At 39.1% G+C, this 19,932-nt stretch overlaps 1 protein-coding gene across 10 annotated transcripts in view; it reads right to left on the reverse strand.

Moving 5' to 3' along the window:
• LAMA2 (laminin subunit alpha 2) overlaps positions 1-19,932 on the reverse strand; it is a 767,184-nt gene that overhangs the window by 536,097 nt on the left and 211,155 nt on the right. For all 10 annotated transcript variants that reach the window (XM_063443147.1, XM_063443149.1, XM_063443146.1 and 7 more), the window contains exon 4: positions 4,232-4,465. In XM_063443147.1, coding sequence (XP_063299217.1) covers positions 4,232-4,465 — 234 coding nt within the window. The remainder of the gene's footprint in view (positions 1-4,231; positions 4,466-19,932) is intronic.

Below are 19,932 nucleotides of genomic sequence, written 5' to 3' on the forward strand. Positions count from 1 at the left end.
ACAGATACGCACTGACACACATACAGATGCACCAATACACATCCTGACATACACAACGATACAAACACTGACACACATTCAGTTACACAGACACACATATACACACCTGACACACTTGCAGATACACAGATACACTGATAGACATACTTACACAGACACATAAACTGCCAGACATACTGACACAGACAGATATATATATATATATACTGAGAGACACACAGACATACTGACACACTAACAGACATGCTGACACATTCACCAACACACACACACAGACATACTGACATAAAGAGCCATACTGATACAGACATGCACAAACTGACATACACATGGGCACACATGGACACAAACACTGACAGACATATTGACTCACACATATACTAAGACTTACTGACATACATTCACAGTCATACTGACACACACACACACACACACACACACACTGACAGACAATCTGACACACATGGACAAGCATACTGACACATACACTGACAGACATACTGACACATACACTGACAGGCACACTGACATATACACTGATAGACATACTGACACACATAGGCAAACATACTGACAGACACGGGCAGACATACTGACACATACACTGACAAACATACTGACATATAGACATATACTGGGACATTCATAGATACACACACACACACATTGACACACACACACATTGACACACACTGGCAGACATACTGACACACACACTAACATACACAGGCAGACATACTGACACATACACTGACAGACATAATGCCATACAGACATATACTGACTGAGACATCCACAGATACACACACACACACACATACACACACTGGCAGACATACTGACACACACACAAAATTTACACTATTAAACCCACCCTCCAGTTTCCTACCTTGGAGGGTGGCTTTCCCACTGGTGGCTGAAGCTGTTGGGAGTTGGGGTCTGGCTAGCTCGGTCCAAACCTCCTCCGCTCTGCCTCTTCCTCATTACCCCACATACACAGCTCTACATACACATAAACTGCCCCCCATACACATACACTGCATCCATACACACACTGCCCCATACACACATTGCCCCACACACATACACTGCCCCATACACACATTGCCCCACACACACATACACTGCCCCACATTGTCACAAATACCCCCCATACACTGCCCCTATACCAGGGCCGGACTGGGAAGAAAATTCGGCCCGGGCATTTTTTAATTACAGCGGCCCACTAAAAAGGGGGCGGGGCCAGATAGGGTGTGTTTTGTCATCACCAATGACAAGCACGCCCCATCACAAAGTGAGCATGTTGGTTCAATGCTCTTCCAGGGTAGACCATGCGCAGAGCTCTGCTGAAGGGCTCTGGCATGAGAAAAAGACCCTGTATTTGTTATGCACAGCACAAGCAAATTTAATAATAGCTTGCACTGTGTTTGCTTGAAATTTGTCTCTGGTGTCTCCATAGTTGGGATACCAGGAGACAAAAATGCTAGGAAAGCATATTGTGCAGTGTGTGTGAGGGTGTGTGTAAGGGGTGTAGTGTGTGTGCGAGAGGAGTGCAGTGTGTGTGAGGGGTGTAGTGTGTGTGTGTGTGAGTCATGGGTGCTGTGTTTCGTAAGGGTGCTATGTGGGTAAGGGTGCTGTGTGTGATGGGTGCAGTGTGTGTGTGCTGTGTGTGAGCGGGTGCTGTGTTTGCATCAGGGTGCTATGTGCGTGTGAGGAAGCTGTGTGTGAGGGTGCAGTGTCTGCATGTGAGGAAGCTGTGTGTGTCAGGGGTGCAGTGTGTGTGAGTGAGGGTGCTGTGAGTGTCGGGTGCAGTGTGTGTGTGTGCTGTGAGTGTTAGGGGTGCAGTGTGTGTGTGTGCTGTGAGTGTTAGGGGTGCAGTGTGTGTGTGTGTGTGTGTGCTGTGAGTGTTAGGGGTGCAGTGTGTGTTAGGGGTGCAGTGTGTGTGTGTGCTGTGAATGTTAGGGGTGCAGTGTGTGTGTGTGTGCTGTGAGTGTTAGGGGTGCAGGGTGTGTGTGGGTGTGTGCTGTGAGTGTGTGACCACTTTTTCTGTTCTACCAAAATACTAATGGCATAGCAGTACAGACTAGAAATACAATGCTATGAGTGCATGAACAGCCTCTCCATCCTCATGTGTCATGCTAGTAGCCTATAGTTCTTATAGTGAACATTTAAGTAATTCAAAGATGGAGTGTCTGATCACTCATCTGCTTTGTACATGTCCAAAATCATGCTGGAGGAAAAGGTCTTCATGTCTGTAACATACATAGCACAATCACCACTGTGATAATAAATTATATGTTTATTTGTGTTTTTGACTAAAATGCATTAAGATGACATAACATAATTTAAATCCTGACAAATGTGTGATAATTTCCCCCCTCCCTGCTTACCTTATGCCTGGGAGGGGGGATCCTGCTGCTGGCTTCTATCCCTGGTGGTCCAGTGGTGCGTGAACTCTAGCCTGTGAGGCTAGAGTTCACTCTCGCGAGACCCGGAGCGTTGCCATGGCAACGCTCCGAATCTCGCGAGAGGAAACCGACGGAGCTGTAAGTAGGAGCTCCGCCGGGTCCTCGCCTGGCTCCTCGCCTGGCTCCCTCCTCTCTCTCCCCGCCGGCGGCCGCAGGATACTGTATGTGGGCCGGTGAGGGAGATCTCTGATCTCCCCACCGGCCCGCCGTGGACTACTGCAGGGCCGGCGCTCGGATAGTGCCGGCCCTGCACAGACCGGTAGGGGAGATCCTGTGATCTCCCTGCCGGCCTCGGCCCATGGCCACCGCGGCCCACCGGGCATTTGCCCGGTGTGCCCGATGGCCAGTCCGGGCCTGCCCTATACATACATACGCTGCCCCCCATACAAACATTGCCCCACACACATACACTGCCCCCATACACACATTTTCCCCCACACACATACACTGCCCCCCCATACACACATTGTCTCACACACACATACACTGACCCAAATATACACTGTCACACACGCTGCCACCTTCATGCACACACACACACACACACACACACTGCCCCGCTCACACACTACACCCCCACACACACTAAACCTTTCACACACACTGCTCCACTTGCTCCACATTTCACCACTCACACACCACTACTCCTATGTCCTACTACAGCCCGATATCCCAGCAAACCCCAGGTAAGTTGTCAAACTGTTCTTAAACGGTTTGACTGCTTACTCTGGGAGGGGGTCCCGGCACTCCTGGCACCATAACCACTACACAGAGCTGTAGTGGTTATTGTGCCTGGCTTCTTTCTTTAAATAATCTACAAGTGCCACTCCTGAGACCAGGCTCTGGATCTGCCCCTGTCCCTATTTAGGTTATTCAATACCCCTCTTTGAAGACTGGGTTTTTGCTTAATGAGCAGACTAGTGTTATTTATTCACTGTTTGAATGTGGTTTATGTATATATTTTGTATACAAATGTCCTCTTTTCCTTTATCGTGTCTTCAATAAAGTTATCTACTTTAGCTCTTTACCTTTTCTGGATATTACAATATATGGTAATAAGCGAAGTCCTGTCATTCTTTGATATATTTAAAATTCATTGCTACCCCCTTTCTATTCACAGATTTAGCTCTACAACTCCCTTTACGTTTAGGCCTCGACATAATCCCTTTTATATGTCTACTCACTATATTGTAGTATTCCTCCATATATTTCAAAGTGAATACTTTTTTACCTGCTTCAGGCGGTGATTCCATTCTTTATGAAGGTCACCCAGATTTTTTGTTACCACAGCCTTTTATTTTAAATCTATTGCTTTGCACTCAATAGTTTAATAAATAAATACACATATGCATAATACGTTTTTCTGCACAATCTGCCCATGAAGTATACAGAATAATAATTGCCTTGACATTGCAGAATATAGTTAAACAACGTGGAAATATTTCTTCCAGTTCTGTTAAATTTAAAGTTTGATGCTGTATAAAATCTAATAATATCAGATATTTCACTATAATTTATTGTGCATCTTTATGTCACCTATGTTGCTCTTTCTAACCCCTCTGCAGAAACAGTACTCTGTGGAAATGTAAATGTGTTTCCATTTCAGCACTGACTCCCCCTCTGTCCTATTGTGTAGAAAGTCAAAACGCACTGTCAATCAGTAGTGTGCTGCTGTCAGAAAAATAAAAACTGTCAGTTAGATGAATGTTAAGTTAGCTGTTGGCACTGACAGGTTTAAACATTTGCTTCGTTGCACAATTTACCTCTCCATTTTCAACAGGGTGAACATTTGAATAATGAGAAGTGCATATGACCTCGTCATCCCTTGTGATGGAAGAGTGAGGGAAAATATTATATCTGTTGAGGCATTCTCCATCATTGAGGGCATAGTATTGCCACGGCTTGTATGACACACCGTCCAGCGATCGCTCCAAAATCCAGTTTCCGGGCCGTGGAGAATTGGCAGCTTTAACAATAACATATGCAATTTGAAACACCTAGAGAAAGAAAAATACAATTATTGGTTTTAAAGAACTCAGAACATCAGGTTTTTTTTTTAGCAACTCACACAGTTCTTTACAATCTGCAAAAATCGATCAATTTACAATTGAAATTTAAAAAGGAGACACGCTAAACCATTTTTAACTAAACTTCAGCAGACATAGATTTCGTTTTGGTAAAACTTTTTTTTTTTCACTCCAGGGAGCTCTAAGCACTTATTATTTGCTAATCATCTCCCAAATACCTAGGACTCCAGTTTTCCCATAGGATTCCTATTAAGAGCTAAACTTAGCTCAACCCCAGTTTAGAAAGCAACTGTGCTTTTTGTGTTGAACCTGTTGGGGTGAAAAATGTCATAAATTCCCACTGAGATTAGAATGGAAATGCTCAGTACACCCTCATTAATCAAATGAAGATGGAGGTGGAGGAAAGCTCTGGACAATCATTCAGAAGGTGTTATATACATGTATCGCCTAGTGGGTGTAAGTCAGTCATGTCTACATGTTATATCACAAAAAAAACAAAAATTAGGCGGTGTAGGTCAGTCATGTCTACATGTTATATCACAAAAAAACAAAAAAGGAAAAGATGCAAAGCCAGTAACCAACCTCATGCTGATAATTTGCATTAACAATGAAACAGCTGTCCATGAGTGGTTCACTGGCTTTGCATCTTTTCCAAAGTTGTGTTTCAAAGCTGTTGTATACAGTGAACACAGACTAAAAGGAATCCATGTTTAACCTCCCTGGCGGTATTCCCGAGCGTGACTCGGGGTTAATTTTCGCTGCCAGAAGCGGTAACCCCGAGTCACGCTCGGGGTAGATAAGATGTACTTACCTCCGCCGCGATCCGCTTCAGGAGGACTGCCTCACAGCCCAGGCAGCCCTCCCACGGCAAATCAGGCCCCCGGGGGCCATGTGATCGCTCTCAAAGAGCGATCACATGGCCCTCTATAGCTGGCTGTGGATCTGCCAGCAGGGGGACTGTTTGAAATATCAGACAGTCCCCCTGCTGGTGGGAAGTATAAAAAAATAAATAAAAGACAAGTGTAAAAATAAATGAAATTTATTTTTATATATATATATATAATATGTATATATATTATATAATAATATATATACATATTATATATATGTAACGTCATACAAAGTGTATTTTAATATTAATATAAGTATATATATTAATATTAAAATACACTTAGAATGACGTTACATATATATAATATGTATATATATATTATATATATAATAGATGTACATATATATATATATATATATATTATATATAAATACGTATAATTAAAATAATAAATAAATAAAATAATAAAATAAATAAATAAAATATTGAAACAAAATTTAATATAAATTATATATGCATATGTAATTTCACTCTAACTGTATTTTGTTATTAATATATATATATATCGGTAACAAAATACACTTAGAATGACATTCTATATATATCTATATATATATAAAATACAAATAACCGCAAATATATATATATATATATATATATAGATAAATACATATAATTACATAAAAGATTACATTAGTATACACGTAGAATTTAAATACCTATAAATGCATATATATTAAAATTCTACATGTATATTTAAATAATCTTTTAACGTAATTATGTGATTTGATTAATTAAAATTTGATTGACATGCCTGACATGGGGGCGGAACTGGGCGGGTAATTCAAATGCAAAAAAATGGTACCGCTTTTGGTACAAAATTCCTGACGTAATCATACCGCCAGGGAGGTTAAAATGGAATGAGGCAAAAATGGGATTATTTGTTCAACTAATTTGCATGCCCACACAGAATCCGTTGCGGTAGTAACATTACTGCAAATTTGTGATTTTTGTGGAAAAAGAGTCTTTTGGCTTGACTGGTGTGCAGATTTTTGTTTAGCATTTTATTAAGGATGTTATATTACATATAGATTTCCCAGTGGGTTTTGAAGTATTTCACAATACATTCTAGCCAAGCTGTCATTGGACTGTTTAATTATAATCACTGTCTAACTAATCTAATATACATACATATATATATATATATATATATATATATATATATATATATATATATATAATATTATGCAAATATTTAAATAGTGTAAGCCATTCAAGGGACATTAGATACAGGTCAGTACACACACACATATATATATATATATATATATAAATTTAAAAGAGATATTCTACATACAAATTCCACATAACAGATGTTAAATTACAGAATTAGAAATATGTTTTGGATAACTATCATTGTTCATTTTGTCTACTAGCAATTTTAGTCAACTAAAATTTTTGAGATTTAGTCAACTGAGACTAGACTAAGAATAAAACAATTCAGATGGCTAAAATACGACTACAACTAAAAGGGCTTTTGACTATGATTAAAACTCAATTGAAATTGTCTGTTAAAATTAACACTGGTGTGTGAGGAAGCCACAAAGGTGCTGTTGAAGGGGCAAGAGAGACAGACAAGGGCTTGGGAGAGACAATTAGATGGGCTGGAAGGACACAAAGAGACAAAGAGGGTCTGGGGCAAGACAGACAGAGGTTTTAATGAAACCATTTAGATTTTAGTCGACTAAAATCTACAGGAGATTTAGTCAACAAAAGCTAGACTAAAACTAAAACAATTCAGATGGCTAAAATACGACTAATACTAAAATGTTTTTTGGTATGTTGTCTTAAAAAAAGACAACAAAATGTGTGTTGTCTTTCTACTCTATCACTGGTTCTCAAAGCAGTTCTCAAGATACACAAATGATTTTGGTTTTGTCAGTATCTCCATTAGAACAGAATTGGGAAATTTTGGACCGTGTTGTGTCTTAAAGGAGCTCTGTCACTTTCTGGAGTCTTTGTATATTTTGCCCAGAGGTGTAGGTAAAGGAAAGTGTTAAGCTGTCCCTCACGGCTGTGGCCATAACTGTCCAATATACAATATTTATGTGGGCTCCTGGGGCTTCATCTGGAAGGAGCCCACATCAATATTGTACTCTCGCGCATGGCCAAGAGTACAATACTGATGTCACTTCCCTGTCACCCCACCCCGTATTTCCTTTCATTTGTCACCACCCTAACTGCAGCAGGATTCCCACCTTTAACAATGTTCTTTATTTCTGTTCCACCAACAACACCATGGCCCCTTATTCTAATGGTACACAAAACCCTGATCCAATTAAAATGGACATTATGGCAGAAGCTAGTGGAAAGAATGACAGTTTGCAAAAAAAGAATGCATTTTACTTTTTTATTTTAACTACAATTTAATACTATTGCAATAGTTTGTTAGCAATTTACTTAAATCAGTTATGGTTCTTTGAAATTTGTACGCTTAGAAGTAAAACTAAAGGAGAAAATGAGCTCACTAATGACCATGGTCATGATAATATAGGCTGAAATTATGCAAATCTTACAGTAGATTTTTCGCACCACTGCGGCTTTATTTTAAAGGACAATTCATATCAAGGAAGCACAGAAATTTCACTATAAGAATCATAATGGAAAAAGATCATAGCTGTGATCAGTAATGCATGGTCACAAATTAATCAGGTTCCAAATCTATTATTTCTGTCACTTATAATTTAAAATTAATTCAGTCTAGCATGAGGTACAAATGAGAGGCACTGAATTGGAAGTGTTCAAGAGATATATAAATTCCAGCTTTATTTTATATCTATACTAATCGATAAAAGGGACTGAATAATAATAATACATCTTAACCATTACAACATTGCAGTTCTCTGTAACATTTTGTAACCGTCATAGGTTTTAGCCGGAAAATTGTTCTCTACTTATGTGTGATGGAGTTCTAATTATTTGTGCTGTTATGTGCTATTATGATGTTATTTGATTACAGTATATACCCTATTGTGGATTGACAGTAAATGTGTACATGTATAATTTAAAGAATGTGTAATAAATGCATATGAATGATGTCATGCCTTTAACACTACAATAAGGGTTGCCATATCTTCACATATACAAAATAAAAGTTGGGTTATATATATTCTTTATTGAAGATTTTTTAATAATATTAATACAGACAAATAAAGGGTTACAGAAAGAAAAAAGTGTGTGTGTAAAATAATTAAATTAAAAATATTACACATTTATTATCATACACAAGGTTTCCCACTGCAAGTAGTATTTGTCTTTGCAGTAATGATGCATCTGTAGCAGGTATCTGGTCATCGTTGGTACCCATGGTATATATGAATGCGTGGTCATCATTGGTGCCCACAGTATCTAGGAAGCATGTCTATGGTTGCCATATATTTAAAACTTTTTCATTTGTTTTGGTTTGGTTTGGGAAAGATAATATGCTGTCATTATCTCATACATATAGTTGGTTTGAAGTTTGAGGTTATATTTTAACCTATAAGAAATTGACAGTCTTACCATGTTTACACCCATTGTTGTGGTAAAGGGCTAATTAACCCCTTCAGGACGGAGTCAATAGTACACGTTCTGATCAAAACAAAACGTAAACAAAAACTGGAATTTGCGCTATATGTCTGTTCAACCGTAATTCACCTCTTTCATATTAAATGCACCCACACTTATTATATATAATTTTGTTCAGGAGAAACAGGGCTTTCATTTCATATAAAATATTTGTATATGAAACAATTTATTATGAATAAAATAAAATAAAAACTGAGAAATTTTAATTTTTTTTTTTAAATTTGTCGTTCCGCCTCACATTTTAGCTGTAAATGTCATAATACTGTTAGGTTTTACTGCAACAAAATGCACATATTTGTAATCAGCTATGTCTCACAAGTACAACAGTACCCCCCATTAACAGGTTTTATGGTGTTTTGGAAAGTTACAGGGTCAAATATAGAACGTTCCATTTTCAAATTGAAATTTGCCAGATTAGTAATGCTACCTTTGAGACGGTGTGGTAGCCCAGGAATGATAATCCCCCCATAATAGCATACCATTTGAAAAAGTAGACAACCCAAGGTATTGAAGGTGGGGTAAGTTTATTCTTTTTTAGTAGCCACTTAGTCACAAACACTGGCCAAAGTTAACGTTCATATTTGTTTTTGTGTGAAAAAAGCAAAAAACTAATATTTGGCCAGTGTTTGTGACTAAGTGGCTACTAAAAATGACTGGACATACCCCGTTTGCAATACCTTGGGTTGTCTACTTTTGCAAATGGTATGCCATCATGGGGGTAATTCTTATTCCTGGTCTACCATACGGTCTCAAAGGCAACATAACTAATCTGGCAAATTTCAATGTGAAAAAAATGAAATGCAAGCCTTATATGTGACTCTCTAACTTTCCAAAACACCATAAAACCTGTACATGGGGGGTACTGTTATTCTCGGGAGATTTCACTAAACACAAATATTAGTGTTTTAAAACAGTAAAACATATTACAACAATAATATAGTCCATAAAAGTGCAGTTTGTTTGTAAAAAATGCAAAAAACTTCACTTTTACTTAAAATATCATCGTTGTAATACAATTTACCAGTTTTAAACACTAATATTTGAGTTCAGCGAAGTCTCCCGAGTAAAACAGTACCCGTTATATACAGGTTTTATGGTGTCTTGGAGAGTTACAGGGTCAAATATAGTGCTTGCGAATTAAATTCTCTGCACTTTCTCCCTGTGTTGTCAGGCATGTCAATCAAATTTTAATTAATCAAATGACATAATTATGTTAAAAAATTACTTAAATATACACGTAGAATTTTAATATATATGCATTTATAGGTATATAAATTCTACGTGTATACTAATGTAATCTTTTATGTAATTATATGTATTTATCTATATATATATATATTTGCGGTTATTTGTATTTTATATATAGATAGATATATATAGAATGTCATTCTAAGTGTATTCTGTTTCCAATATATATATATTAATAACAAAATACAGTTAGAATGAAATTACATATGAATATATAATTTATTTTAAATTTTGTTTCAATATTTTATTTATTTATTTAATTATTTTATTTATTTATTATTGTAATTATACGTATATATATATATATAATATATATATGTAGATCTATTATATATATAATATATATACATATTATATATATGTAACGTCATTCTAAGTGTATTTTAATACTAATATATATACTAATATTAATATTAAAATACATTACGTATGACGTTACATACATATAATATGTATATATATTATATATATAATATATATACATATTATATATTTGTGTTAAGGGCTCATGATAGTACAGAAGATACAAACACTGATAAGTGTAGGATGGTATTAAAAGAGCAAGTCGGTTGTGGTGTGCCGGAACCGACGATGAGGTAGGCCTGTAAATAAAGAGGGCAAAAGTAGAAAATCAAATTTATTACATAACAGCAATATACATACTTTAACCAGACATGTCTTGAAAAGCATTTCTTACTTCTTGTACCGGGTTAGGTATGTATCTAGAGTAAGCCGATGATTTCCAGCGCCCTAGTGACTTGATAACATGAGCTGGAATGTTTGCACTGGATGCTGTGGAGGCCGCTCCTATGCGGAAGGAGTGGCCCGAATAGTTAGTTGATTTGAGGCCCAGCTGTGTAAGTAAAGACCTGACGTGTGTCATAAAGGTGGTGGTAGTGAGTACCGAACCTTGTAGACTGAAAGTGGTTGAGATGGTGGTTCGTTGTTATGCTGGGTATATGAGTCCAGTAGTTTGACGTGGCTCCACCTGTTGTGAGTAGGATAGTACTTAACCTCTACTGAAAGTGCATGTTGACTGGTTTTGGAGTGAGGCAGAGTCAAGATATAATAGTCCATGTGTTTTGTTAAGTGTGAATGAAGTAGGATGTGAGTGGACTGTGTTGTGCTGATGGCGGTAAATTCTCTTGGTCTCAAGAAACCATAAACAAGGCTACATATATGGCGGTTTTAATGATGAGGTTTGTGTTGTTGGCAAAGGGTTTAAATCTAGTGAATTGTATAAGTCTTTAAAAATATGGAAATCTATGGGTAGCCTCTGGGCCGTACGTGGGGGTTCGGATCTCTGAATACCCCTAAGGATGTTCTTAATTGGTAGGAGGACACTTGATTTGTCTGGTTGTAAAGTTAGCATGTGATGTTGGATGCCTGTCAGATATGGTTTGATTGTGTTGTATGATAGTTTGAGTTTGAGGTGGCAAAAAGAAGCAAAGCCCAACCAGGATGTCACGATGAAAGGTTGTAAGATGTTGTGTTCAGAAAGGAATCTTTAAATCAAATGAAAGCTCTATCGTAAGTTTCCCGGGTATTAGTAGACTGCTAATTGGGACAATGTTCTGCTATGTTGCATAATAGCATCTAGTCCATTACTAGATGGTGGAATAGTGGGGTGTTCGTGACTGAGTGCGGCTGACGGGAGTATTTGACGAAAAGCCTGGAAATTAAAGCGAGACAAATTGTCAGCAGCAGTGTTACATACACCTGGAACATGAATACAAAACAAGAGAAAATTATGACAAGCAGCCAGCCAAGTGAGTTTCCTCAAGAATCTCATAATAGTCAGTGATTTGGATCGGCCTTGTTTATAATGTGACAAGTTACTTGGTTGTCTGAGTAGCAACGTACAGACGAACCTGCCCATAAATGCACCCATGCCATGGCAACCGTCACGATGGGATATATCTCAAACAGAGCGGAGGTAGTGGAAAAACCCTCCAGGTCCTGAACTTCTGAAGGCCAGCTGCCCCAAAGCCATTCGTTCCTGAAAAAATGCTGCAAAACCTGTGGTAGACGCCGCGTCTGACCAAATGGTAGGTGAGGAGTCAGACAATTTTGGAAGGAACATGCTTTTACCATTCAAGGTGGTTAAACATTTTCTCCACATAATTACGCCTGCCGTGGCTTGGGTATCCAGGGTTGACCTGTGTCCATCATGTCTAAAAGTGGGAAACATGTAAAGGAGTTGTGAGATGAAAGCCCGGCCTTGAGGTATGATGCGAATGGCAAAATTCAGTGACCCAAGCAGAGACTGTAATTCTTGCGGTTGCAAGTACCGAGTTGTATGTAGAGATTATGTTGATCAGAATGTTTTCTACCTTGGGCGTGGCAGGCTAGCTTGCATGGTGGCTGAGTCTAGTATGATACCCAGGAATGTGATGAAGGTATCTGGTCCTTCAGTCTTGGTGCAGGAGACTGGGACACCCACCTGTTCGAATAGACTGATGGTTTCTTTTAGGCTACTGGGAGGGGAAATATTCTCCTCGACCAGTAAGAAATCATCCAGACAATGTATAACTGTAGGGCATCTGGCTATATTTAATAAAACCAGCATAGGGTTTCGGCGAATACGTCGAAAATGGCCGGACTACTTTGGAACCTAAATGTTAAACGTGAGCAAAATAGTAGTTCCCTGCCCACTTGATACCATGCAGGTGACACAGTGTAGGGTGGATAGGCAGTAACTTGAAAGCATTGTGATATCAGTCTTACTGAGCCATGCTCCGGCCCCTGCCTGCATGATAGCCGTAATGGCGTGATCTATGGTGGAATATTGCAGTGAAAATTCCTCAGAGGGTATGAGGGAGTTCAGACTAGGAGTGGCAGAGGTGTGAGGTGTTGATAGATCAATGATAAGTCTCTGTTTGTGAGAAGATTTCCCCGTGACAATACCGATGGGGTTTGTCCGCCATGTGGTGAACGGAGGGGACTGGAAGGGCCCCCATAGGAAGTCCTCTGCCACTTCCTGGCTATGAGTGTCTCCACCGCTGTAGGGTTTGTTGTGCGGATTGTAAATTAGGACATTCCAGGATTCCGGAAGGCATGTGTATGAGGCCTGTGTGAATCCTTCTGATAGACCCGAGATAATGAATTCCACCAAATGTCTAGATGGATGATGTGGCAGTAATGTCGTAAGTACAGAAATGTTTATTGATGTTAAGTATAGTTTTGGGATACATTTTATTTGGACACAGATTTAGCATGTGCCCTGAAACAGATGGCTGGAGAAAGTGATTGCAACTCAACCAGTGCTGGAGGGGTCGCAGCGGCCGACCCAGCCATGGTAAGGGGTGTAGTGACCGATTCCCCAGGGGTGATACTGGCAGGCTAACTAGGCCTGAAAGGCGAAATATTAATCTTGTTTTGTGACAGGTGAGGCCCTGCTAGTTGCCAAGTGGCTATGAGAGGCTCTGTCTATGAGTTGGCGCGAGGGGTTATTGAGGCCACCCGTCGTAGTGGCAGGAATCGTAGGCCTCTCGGTGATAGTAAAAGAAACCAGGGGGAGGGAGTGACAGGTGAGGCCCTCTCTATAATATTGCGAGGCGGCTAACTCACGTGTGGCCCGATGGCGTTTGCCTCCGAAGCGTTGAGGCGGGGTGTTGGCCTCGCGGACCACTAAACGATAGGCAGAAATGCCAAGAAGGGAGGTACCTATTTGGGCTTATACCCCTAACTTGCCAGTACTCTATGGCCTAGAAGAATGAAACGTATGTGAACTACAACGTGACCAGGCTTACGTACCTGGTAGTATGTATGAAGTTTTGAGATTTGACAGGTATGAAAACCTGGATAAACCTAAAAAGGGATAGAGTGAGAATGGATCCTGTGAGACCTGTGTAATCTGTATAGGCTGGGATTAGGGCTTCTAGCAGTATGTGTGGGAGGTGTAAAATCTATGAGTATGATAGTGACATGACTGCCCATGCTTGGTGACAAGCGTTACGCTGAGTCCGATACCTGGCAGCAGGGGATTGGCCGTGTAATGTGTATATATGGAAGGTGATCAGATGATATGCATGTCACTAAACTGATCTGGGAATGCAAGGGACTTTTTAATGTGAAGTGACAATATGCAGAATCATAAATGTTGCTGTAAAGTGACGTATGAATGTATGAACCAGAACGTGTGATTCAAAAACCGAAAGTCTTGTGAGACGTATATGCCGTGTTCTTGAATACTCGTGTTACGTCGTCTGAGTGTGTCAAGAAAAGGCCTGAGTTTGTAAATGCCATGTGAAATTATGTGAAATGACAATCTATGCAGAAAATGTTGTAACGTGACGTATGAGTGGTTGAACCAATGCGTGTGATTCAACCCGAAACCCTCTGTGGAAGGTAGGACCGTGTTCTTATATACTCGTGGTATATCGTGTGAGTATGATAAGAAATGGCCTGAATAGTTAGTGCCATGTAATCGTAATGTACATGGTTGTAATAACATCATATCTCCATTATACTCTTTGAAAATAGGACCGTGTCCTTGAACTCGTGGTATGTCGTACGAGCATGACAGAAAAAGGAGCCGTAATGTAGGCTAACCATAACAGTAATATACATGTAATATCTGCATTGTAAAATAAAATAACTATTATTATTAAAACCATATATAATAAGCAAACTGAAACAAAATAGACAACCTAAGATCGTGTAAAATAAGTATTTGAAAGTTTAACCGATTACTGTGCAGGAAACGTATGATTGGTTGGATCAGTACGTGTGATTCAACCCGAGTATGCATGAAAAGGAATTAAATCCTTGTGTCATGGTTAACAACAAAGAAATGAGGCCTGTAACGTAGGCTGATTTAATTGTAATGAAATGGATAATTATAAAAAAAAAAAAACTCCAGTAAGCGTGGGAGTCCAATGTCTATACAGAAATGTTAGCTGGTTTTATACCCTTGATGTAATAAGTGATACCTTAAAAATAGCATAAAAATGGTCTGTCTATTTAACCAAGCAACTTTTTAACCAAATGTAAATACATGAAATGATGAAATTTAACTCACGAAAAAGATCTATGTGAATACATAGCAGAATAACCGAATCTTAGTATGAAGGGAAACAGAAGTTAGCATGAATAGCTTAACCGTATGCATTTTAATGCGAACAGCAATCGTGCATAGAATATACTATGAATAAGTGCCGACCAGAAAACACAAACCGAAATGACAATCGTTTAAATGAAGCAAGGTTGGTTTTTACATGAAATGTCTGAGAAGCCTGTAGTACACTGAATGACCGGTAGGGGTCAGTGTGTAGGCGAAAATGCAGTGGTTCGATGGTTTGTACATGAAATGCAATAATGTCTGAGAAGCCTGTAGTACAGCGAATGACCGGTAGGGGTCAGTGTGTAGGCGAAAATGCAGTGGTTCGTTGGTTTGTACATGAAATGCGATAATGTCTAAGAAGCCTGTAGTACACCCAAAGACCGGTAGGGGGTTTAAACGAATGATATGCATGAACATGCAATGGTTTTAGAACAGACTTAGACAAAATGCAGCAGTAAAGTGAGGACCTGACCCGTGCATGGTGCCGTGGGACTGATGCCTGGCATAACGGGTAGGTTGACTTACAGTTTGTGAGTCACTTGGACACCATCCACGGCGATGGATTGAAGAAAGAAGGTGGTAGGCCGGAAAAGCCTGTGGCTGGATTCCTGACACAGCTCTGCTTAAAAAACCTCAAGGAGTAATCAGGTAAAATGGCGTCTGGATGACCCGGAAGTGGAAATGATGCAGCGCTGACCTCGAACGATATGGAGCCAGGTAAGGGGTGTCCCTTAAGTAGGGAAGAGGTGTGTCATACGCCCCTCCCACAATTACAGGCCAAAAGGCCTTAATACATATAAAAATGCATTTAATTTATTTTATAAAATGTTTAATATTTTTTTTTTACACTACCTACCAGCAGGGGGACTGTCTAATATTTTAGACAGTCCCCCTGCTGGCAGATCCATGGCCAGCTATAGGGGGCCATGTGATCGCTCTTTGAGAGCGATCACATGGCCCCCGGGGGCCTCATTTGCCGGAGGGGGGCTGCCTGGGCTCTCAGACAGCCCCCCAGAAGAGGATCGCGGCGGAGGTGAGTACCTCCTCGCTCCTGGGGCTGCAAGCCGTTATGGCGTTCTATGCCGCCGCAACGGCTTTAAAGCCCTTTAAAGCCGCGACGGCATAGAACGCCGTAACGGCGTTAAGGGTTAAATATATATGAGTGTCATCAACAAGGGTCTGCTAAATGGTCCTCATTACTAGATATGTGCCCTGTCAGGCCTTAATTAGCATAAACTGTTACTTGACCCAAACATGTGTTTATGAGTAGTACATGAGAGGCTCCCTTGATAAAGGCATTTTTGCCGAAACGTTATGGGTGTTTTGGTGATTGACTCTGTCCCTGCTTCTCACTAGGTCTGGTATGCTTATTATTTTTTTTTATATATGTATTTGTATTTGTAGGGTTTGATTATATTGGTATCTCATTTTTTTCTACCTATGATACTGACATTTTTTTCATTTCACACACTGCACATTTGGCATTTATATATATCCAGAATTGTTCTGGCTGTTGCTTTATAATATGAGATATGTCATTAGTGTGTACCCATTGAATAAAGATTTTCTTTTGTATATAAAGATTTATGGTAGTGCTCCTTACTCAATTTGTAGTTACATGTATTTGGGCTTTTGGGGATAGAGCGTTATGTAAGTGAGCACCCTACATCCAACTATCATAGAGCTCAATTTGGGGCTAGTTTATATGTAGCATTGGAGTGTGCCTACCTTGTTTAATTTGTTATTAGTATATCAGAGGTGTCGAGTAATACTGTCAACCTCTTGAACTTTTATACTGAAAACAGGTATTACCATAAAGGAGGTGATTATTATCAGGGAAATGATCTACCCTAATTCATGTAAAGACAACATTCCCCACACTATTATGCTATCAGAAGAATATATAAAACTAACAGCTCCATGGTTACATGTGATTACCCCAAAAATCTCTGCATGTGTATTTTGTTAAAAGCGCGAGCTGTAGCCTATCTACTAAAAGATTTAAACAGCTATTAGGAGGGTTCTCCTCTTCATTTGTGGACCATGTCGCAAACTGATTGACATATTTATAAGTTTGCTAGAAGTTTTGCTAATGCAATGTTAAATGATTATTTTATAAACTTTATTTGAACCATATCTTACTGTATCTATTACAGGAACATTTTAATGAATTAGAACCCAACATTTACTAATCTCTCTCCATATGTTTATTTACCTGTGCATTTATAATGTTTATGTTTCTAAATGTCTTACCAGGACTATGAATTGACTGTGAAGCTTAAACTGCTTTTTCAACAAATGTTGCTGGAGAAACTTGACTTGGTATTTAACAGCCAACATTTAAAATAAATTATGCTTAATAGCCCGTATTATGGTATCTGTGACTCATTTGTGCAGATACTGTGCAATAATGTGCTGGCTGTAATGTTCTTTCCAGCACTTCATGGTAATTTTTCAACATGGGATGCGAAAACCGCTTAACCCTTTTATATACATGCCAGTTTTAGAATTCCTTAGCCTGCAATGAATCAGAAATCTGGCACAAAAAAGATCAATACGAAATAAAGATGCTTGGTAAAATGTGCCATCAAGGGCTTCTCTACTACTGATATTATATGTGTTTTATTGCTTGAACACTTACGTATTCCCTTAAAAGGGACACTGTAGGCATTATAACTGCTTTGCAGCATTGCAGTCATTATAAAGTCTCTGAAGTCTCCTGAGCTGCCCTTTTCTTTCAGTTTTAAACTATTTTTAATGATTCAATGCTAAATGAGCGTACTCAGCATCTGGTCCTCTCTTAACTGCTTGAACTAATGAGAAAGTATTGGCCTGAGCAGCAACGCATGGCAGTAACAGGCTGAGAGTGTCACCTGACCACTTACTGGTATGAGTTTGCATGACTAAGAACGTGTGTTATCTCATACCTCCAATAAAGACCTAGCAGTGGTAGGCCAGGGACCCTTACTTAGTATTAAACTGCTTGGATGGAGGGACAGTGTCACTTTAAACTCAATCTGTCATCTGAAAAAAGAGGGAACATGGAGTTTGAAATTTATTGGCCAGACAGGACAATCTACACCAGGGATAGGCAACCTTCGGCACTCCAGATGTTGTGAACTACATCCCCCATAATGCTCTTACACTAACAATGCTGGCAAAGCATCATGGGAGGTGTAGTCCAAAACATCTGGAGTGCTGATGGTTGTCTATGCCTGATCTACACTGAACAGTTCCTGTACTTAAAGACCAATATTTCAGGAGTAAGGTCTGGCACTTATGGGCAGGGACGGATTTTCCTATAGGCTAACTAGGCTTCAGCCTAGGGCCTCAAGATCAAGAGGGGCCTACATTCAAATTGTTAGCAAAATTAAAATTACACTATTCTAAAAACAGTGAACACTAAAACACTGAACCGAAAATAAGGAGAAATTCTACGCATATGATATGACCAGTGGCATACTAAGGGGGGAGGGGGTGGGGGGGCGGTCTGCCCCGGGTGCCACTTACTAGGGGGGTGCCCGGGACAGACTGCAATGCCCCTCCTGCTGCGATCGCCGAGACCGCATTTAGATACTCCACTTCTGTTTTAAGCATAACATTTTTTATGGTTCACTGGAAGCCTGAATACAGAAATGCACACATTTTTTTTAATCATTTTGATCAAGGAGCAGGAATAAAACCCAAGTGTAATTCAGTGCCTCTCGAATCCAATATAGTTTGTGGGCCCACTTCAAACACTGACATCAAAATAAAGCATGCTAAAGACTTTCCTTTGACATGGTAAGCATCATCTCAGCTACTGTCTTTTATTCAAGAGAGCCAAAGAAGCTTTTGAAGTGACACAGAGTTATTTACATTTAATTCAGTAGGGGAACACATTACATTTGCTTCTACATATCATTTCAACAGCTGAGCTAAAAGCAATTCTGAATAAAAGACAACAATTTTTTTTTAAAAGCAAATAAAAAGCAGTATTTTTTTGTTGCTCCATTTTTTATAACAAAAGTATGTAGGTTGTCTGAAGAAGAAAACTAATTTACCTTTTCACATTATTATGGGAAGCAGGTATTTTGAGATGAACAGGAAAGGTAGCTTTTTATTTTGTAATTAAACCTATTTATCAAATAAACAAGTCAAAATGTATCCAAATCCTTTTATTTTGTTCACGTTTTCATCTCATGCTTATTATTAGTAGTAATAGTAGGATGATTGGAGCATTTTGCTGCTTTTAAAATGGTCCCTGTTTCCAATGGTAAATCTGCAAAATTGTAGTAATCATCATTATTATTATTGCCCAAAAAATTAGACAAAAGAAAAAACATACAAAATTAGGGATTATTCTAGCCTCGGTGAGGGAATAATCAAAATTTTATTAAAGAGAGGAGGTGAATATTTGCCTTACCTTCTTTACTAAAACCTCCAGCAGCAAATAAATAGTTAACAGAACTTTTCAAAACAACCAATCCGAACAAAACAGCAGTATAAAACCACTAAGGCAGACCCTCCCACTTCCTCTTTCTTTGATGAGGTTGAGCAGGAGAGCAAGGAAAACCAATTTTATGGCATGGCAGGAGGCTTCATATTTGCAATTTTAACGCCCAAACATAAAACAGAAGAAACATGAGATGGAGGACGGAGAAAAAAGGAATGGAAAGTCGATTT

Source organism: Pelobates fuscus, chromosome 2 (assembly GCF_036172605.1).
Source record: "Pelobates fuscus isolate aPelFus1 chromosome 2, aPelFus1.pri, whole genome shotgun sequence".
Taxonomy (NCBI): domain Eukaryota; kingdom Metazoa; phylum Chordata; class Amphibia; order Anura; family Pelobatidae; genus Pelobates; species Pelobates fuscus.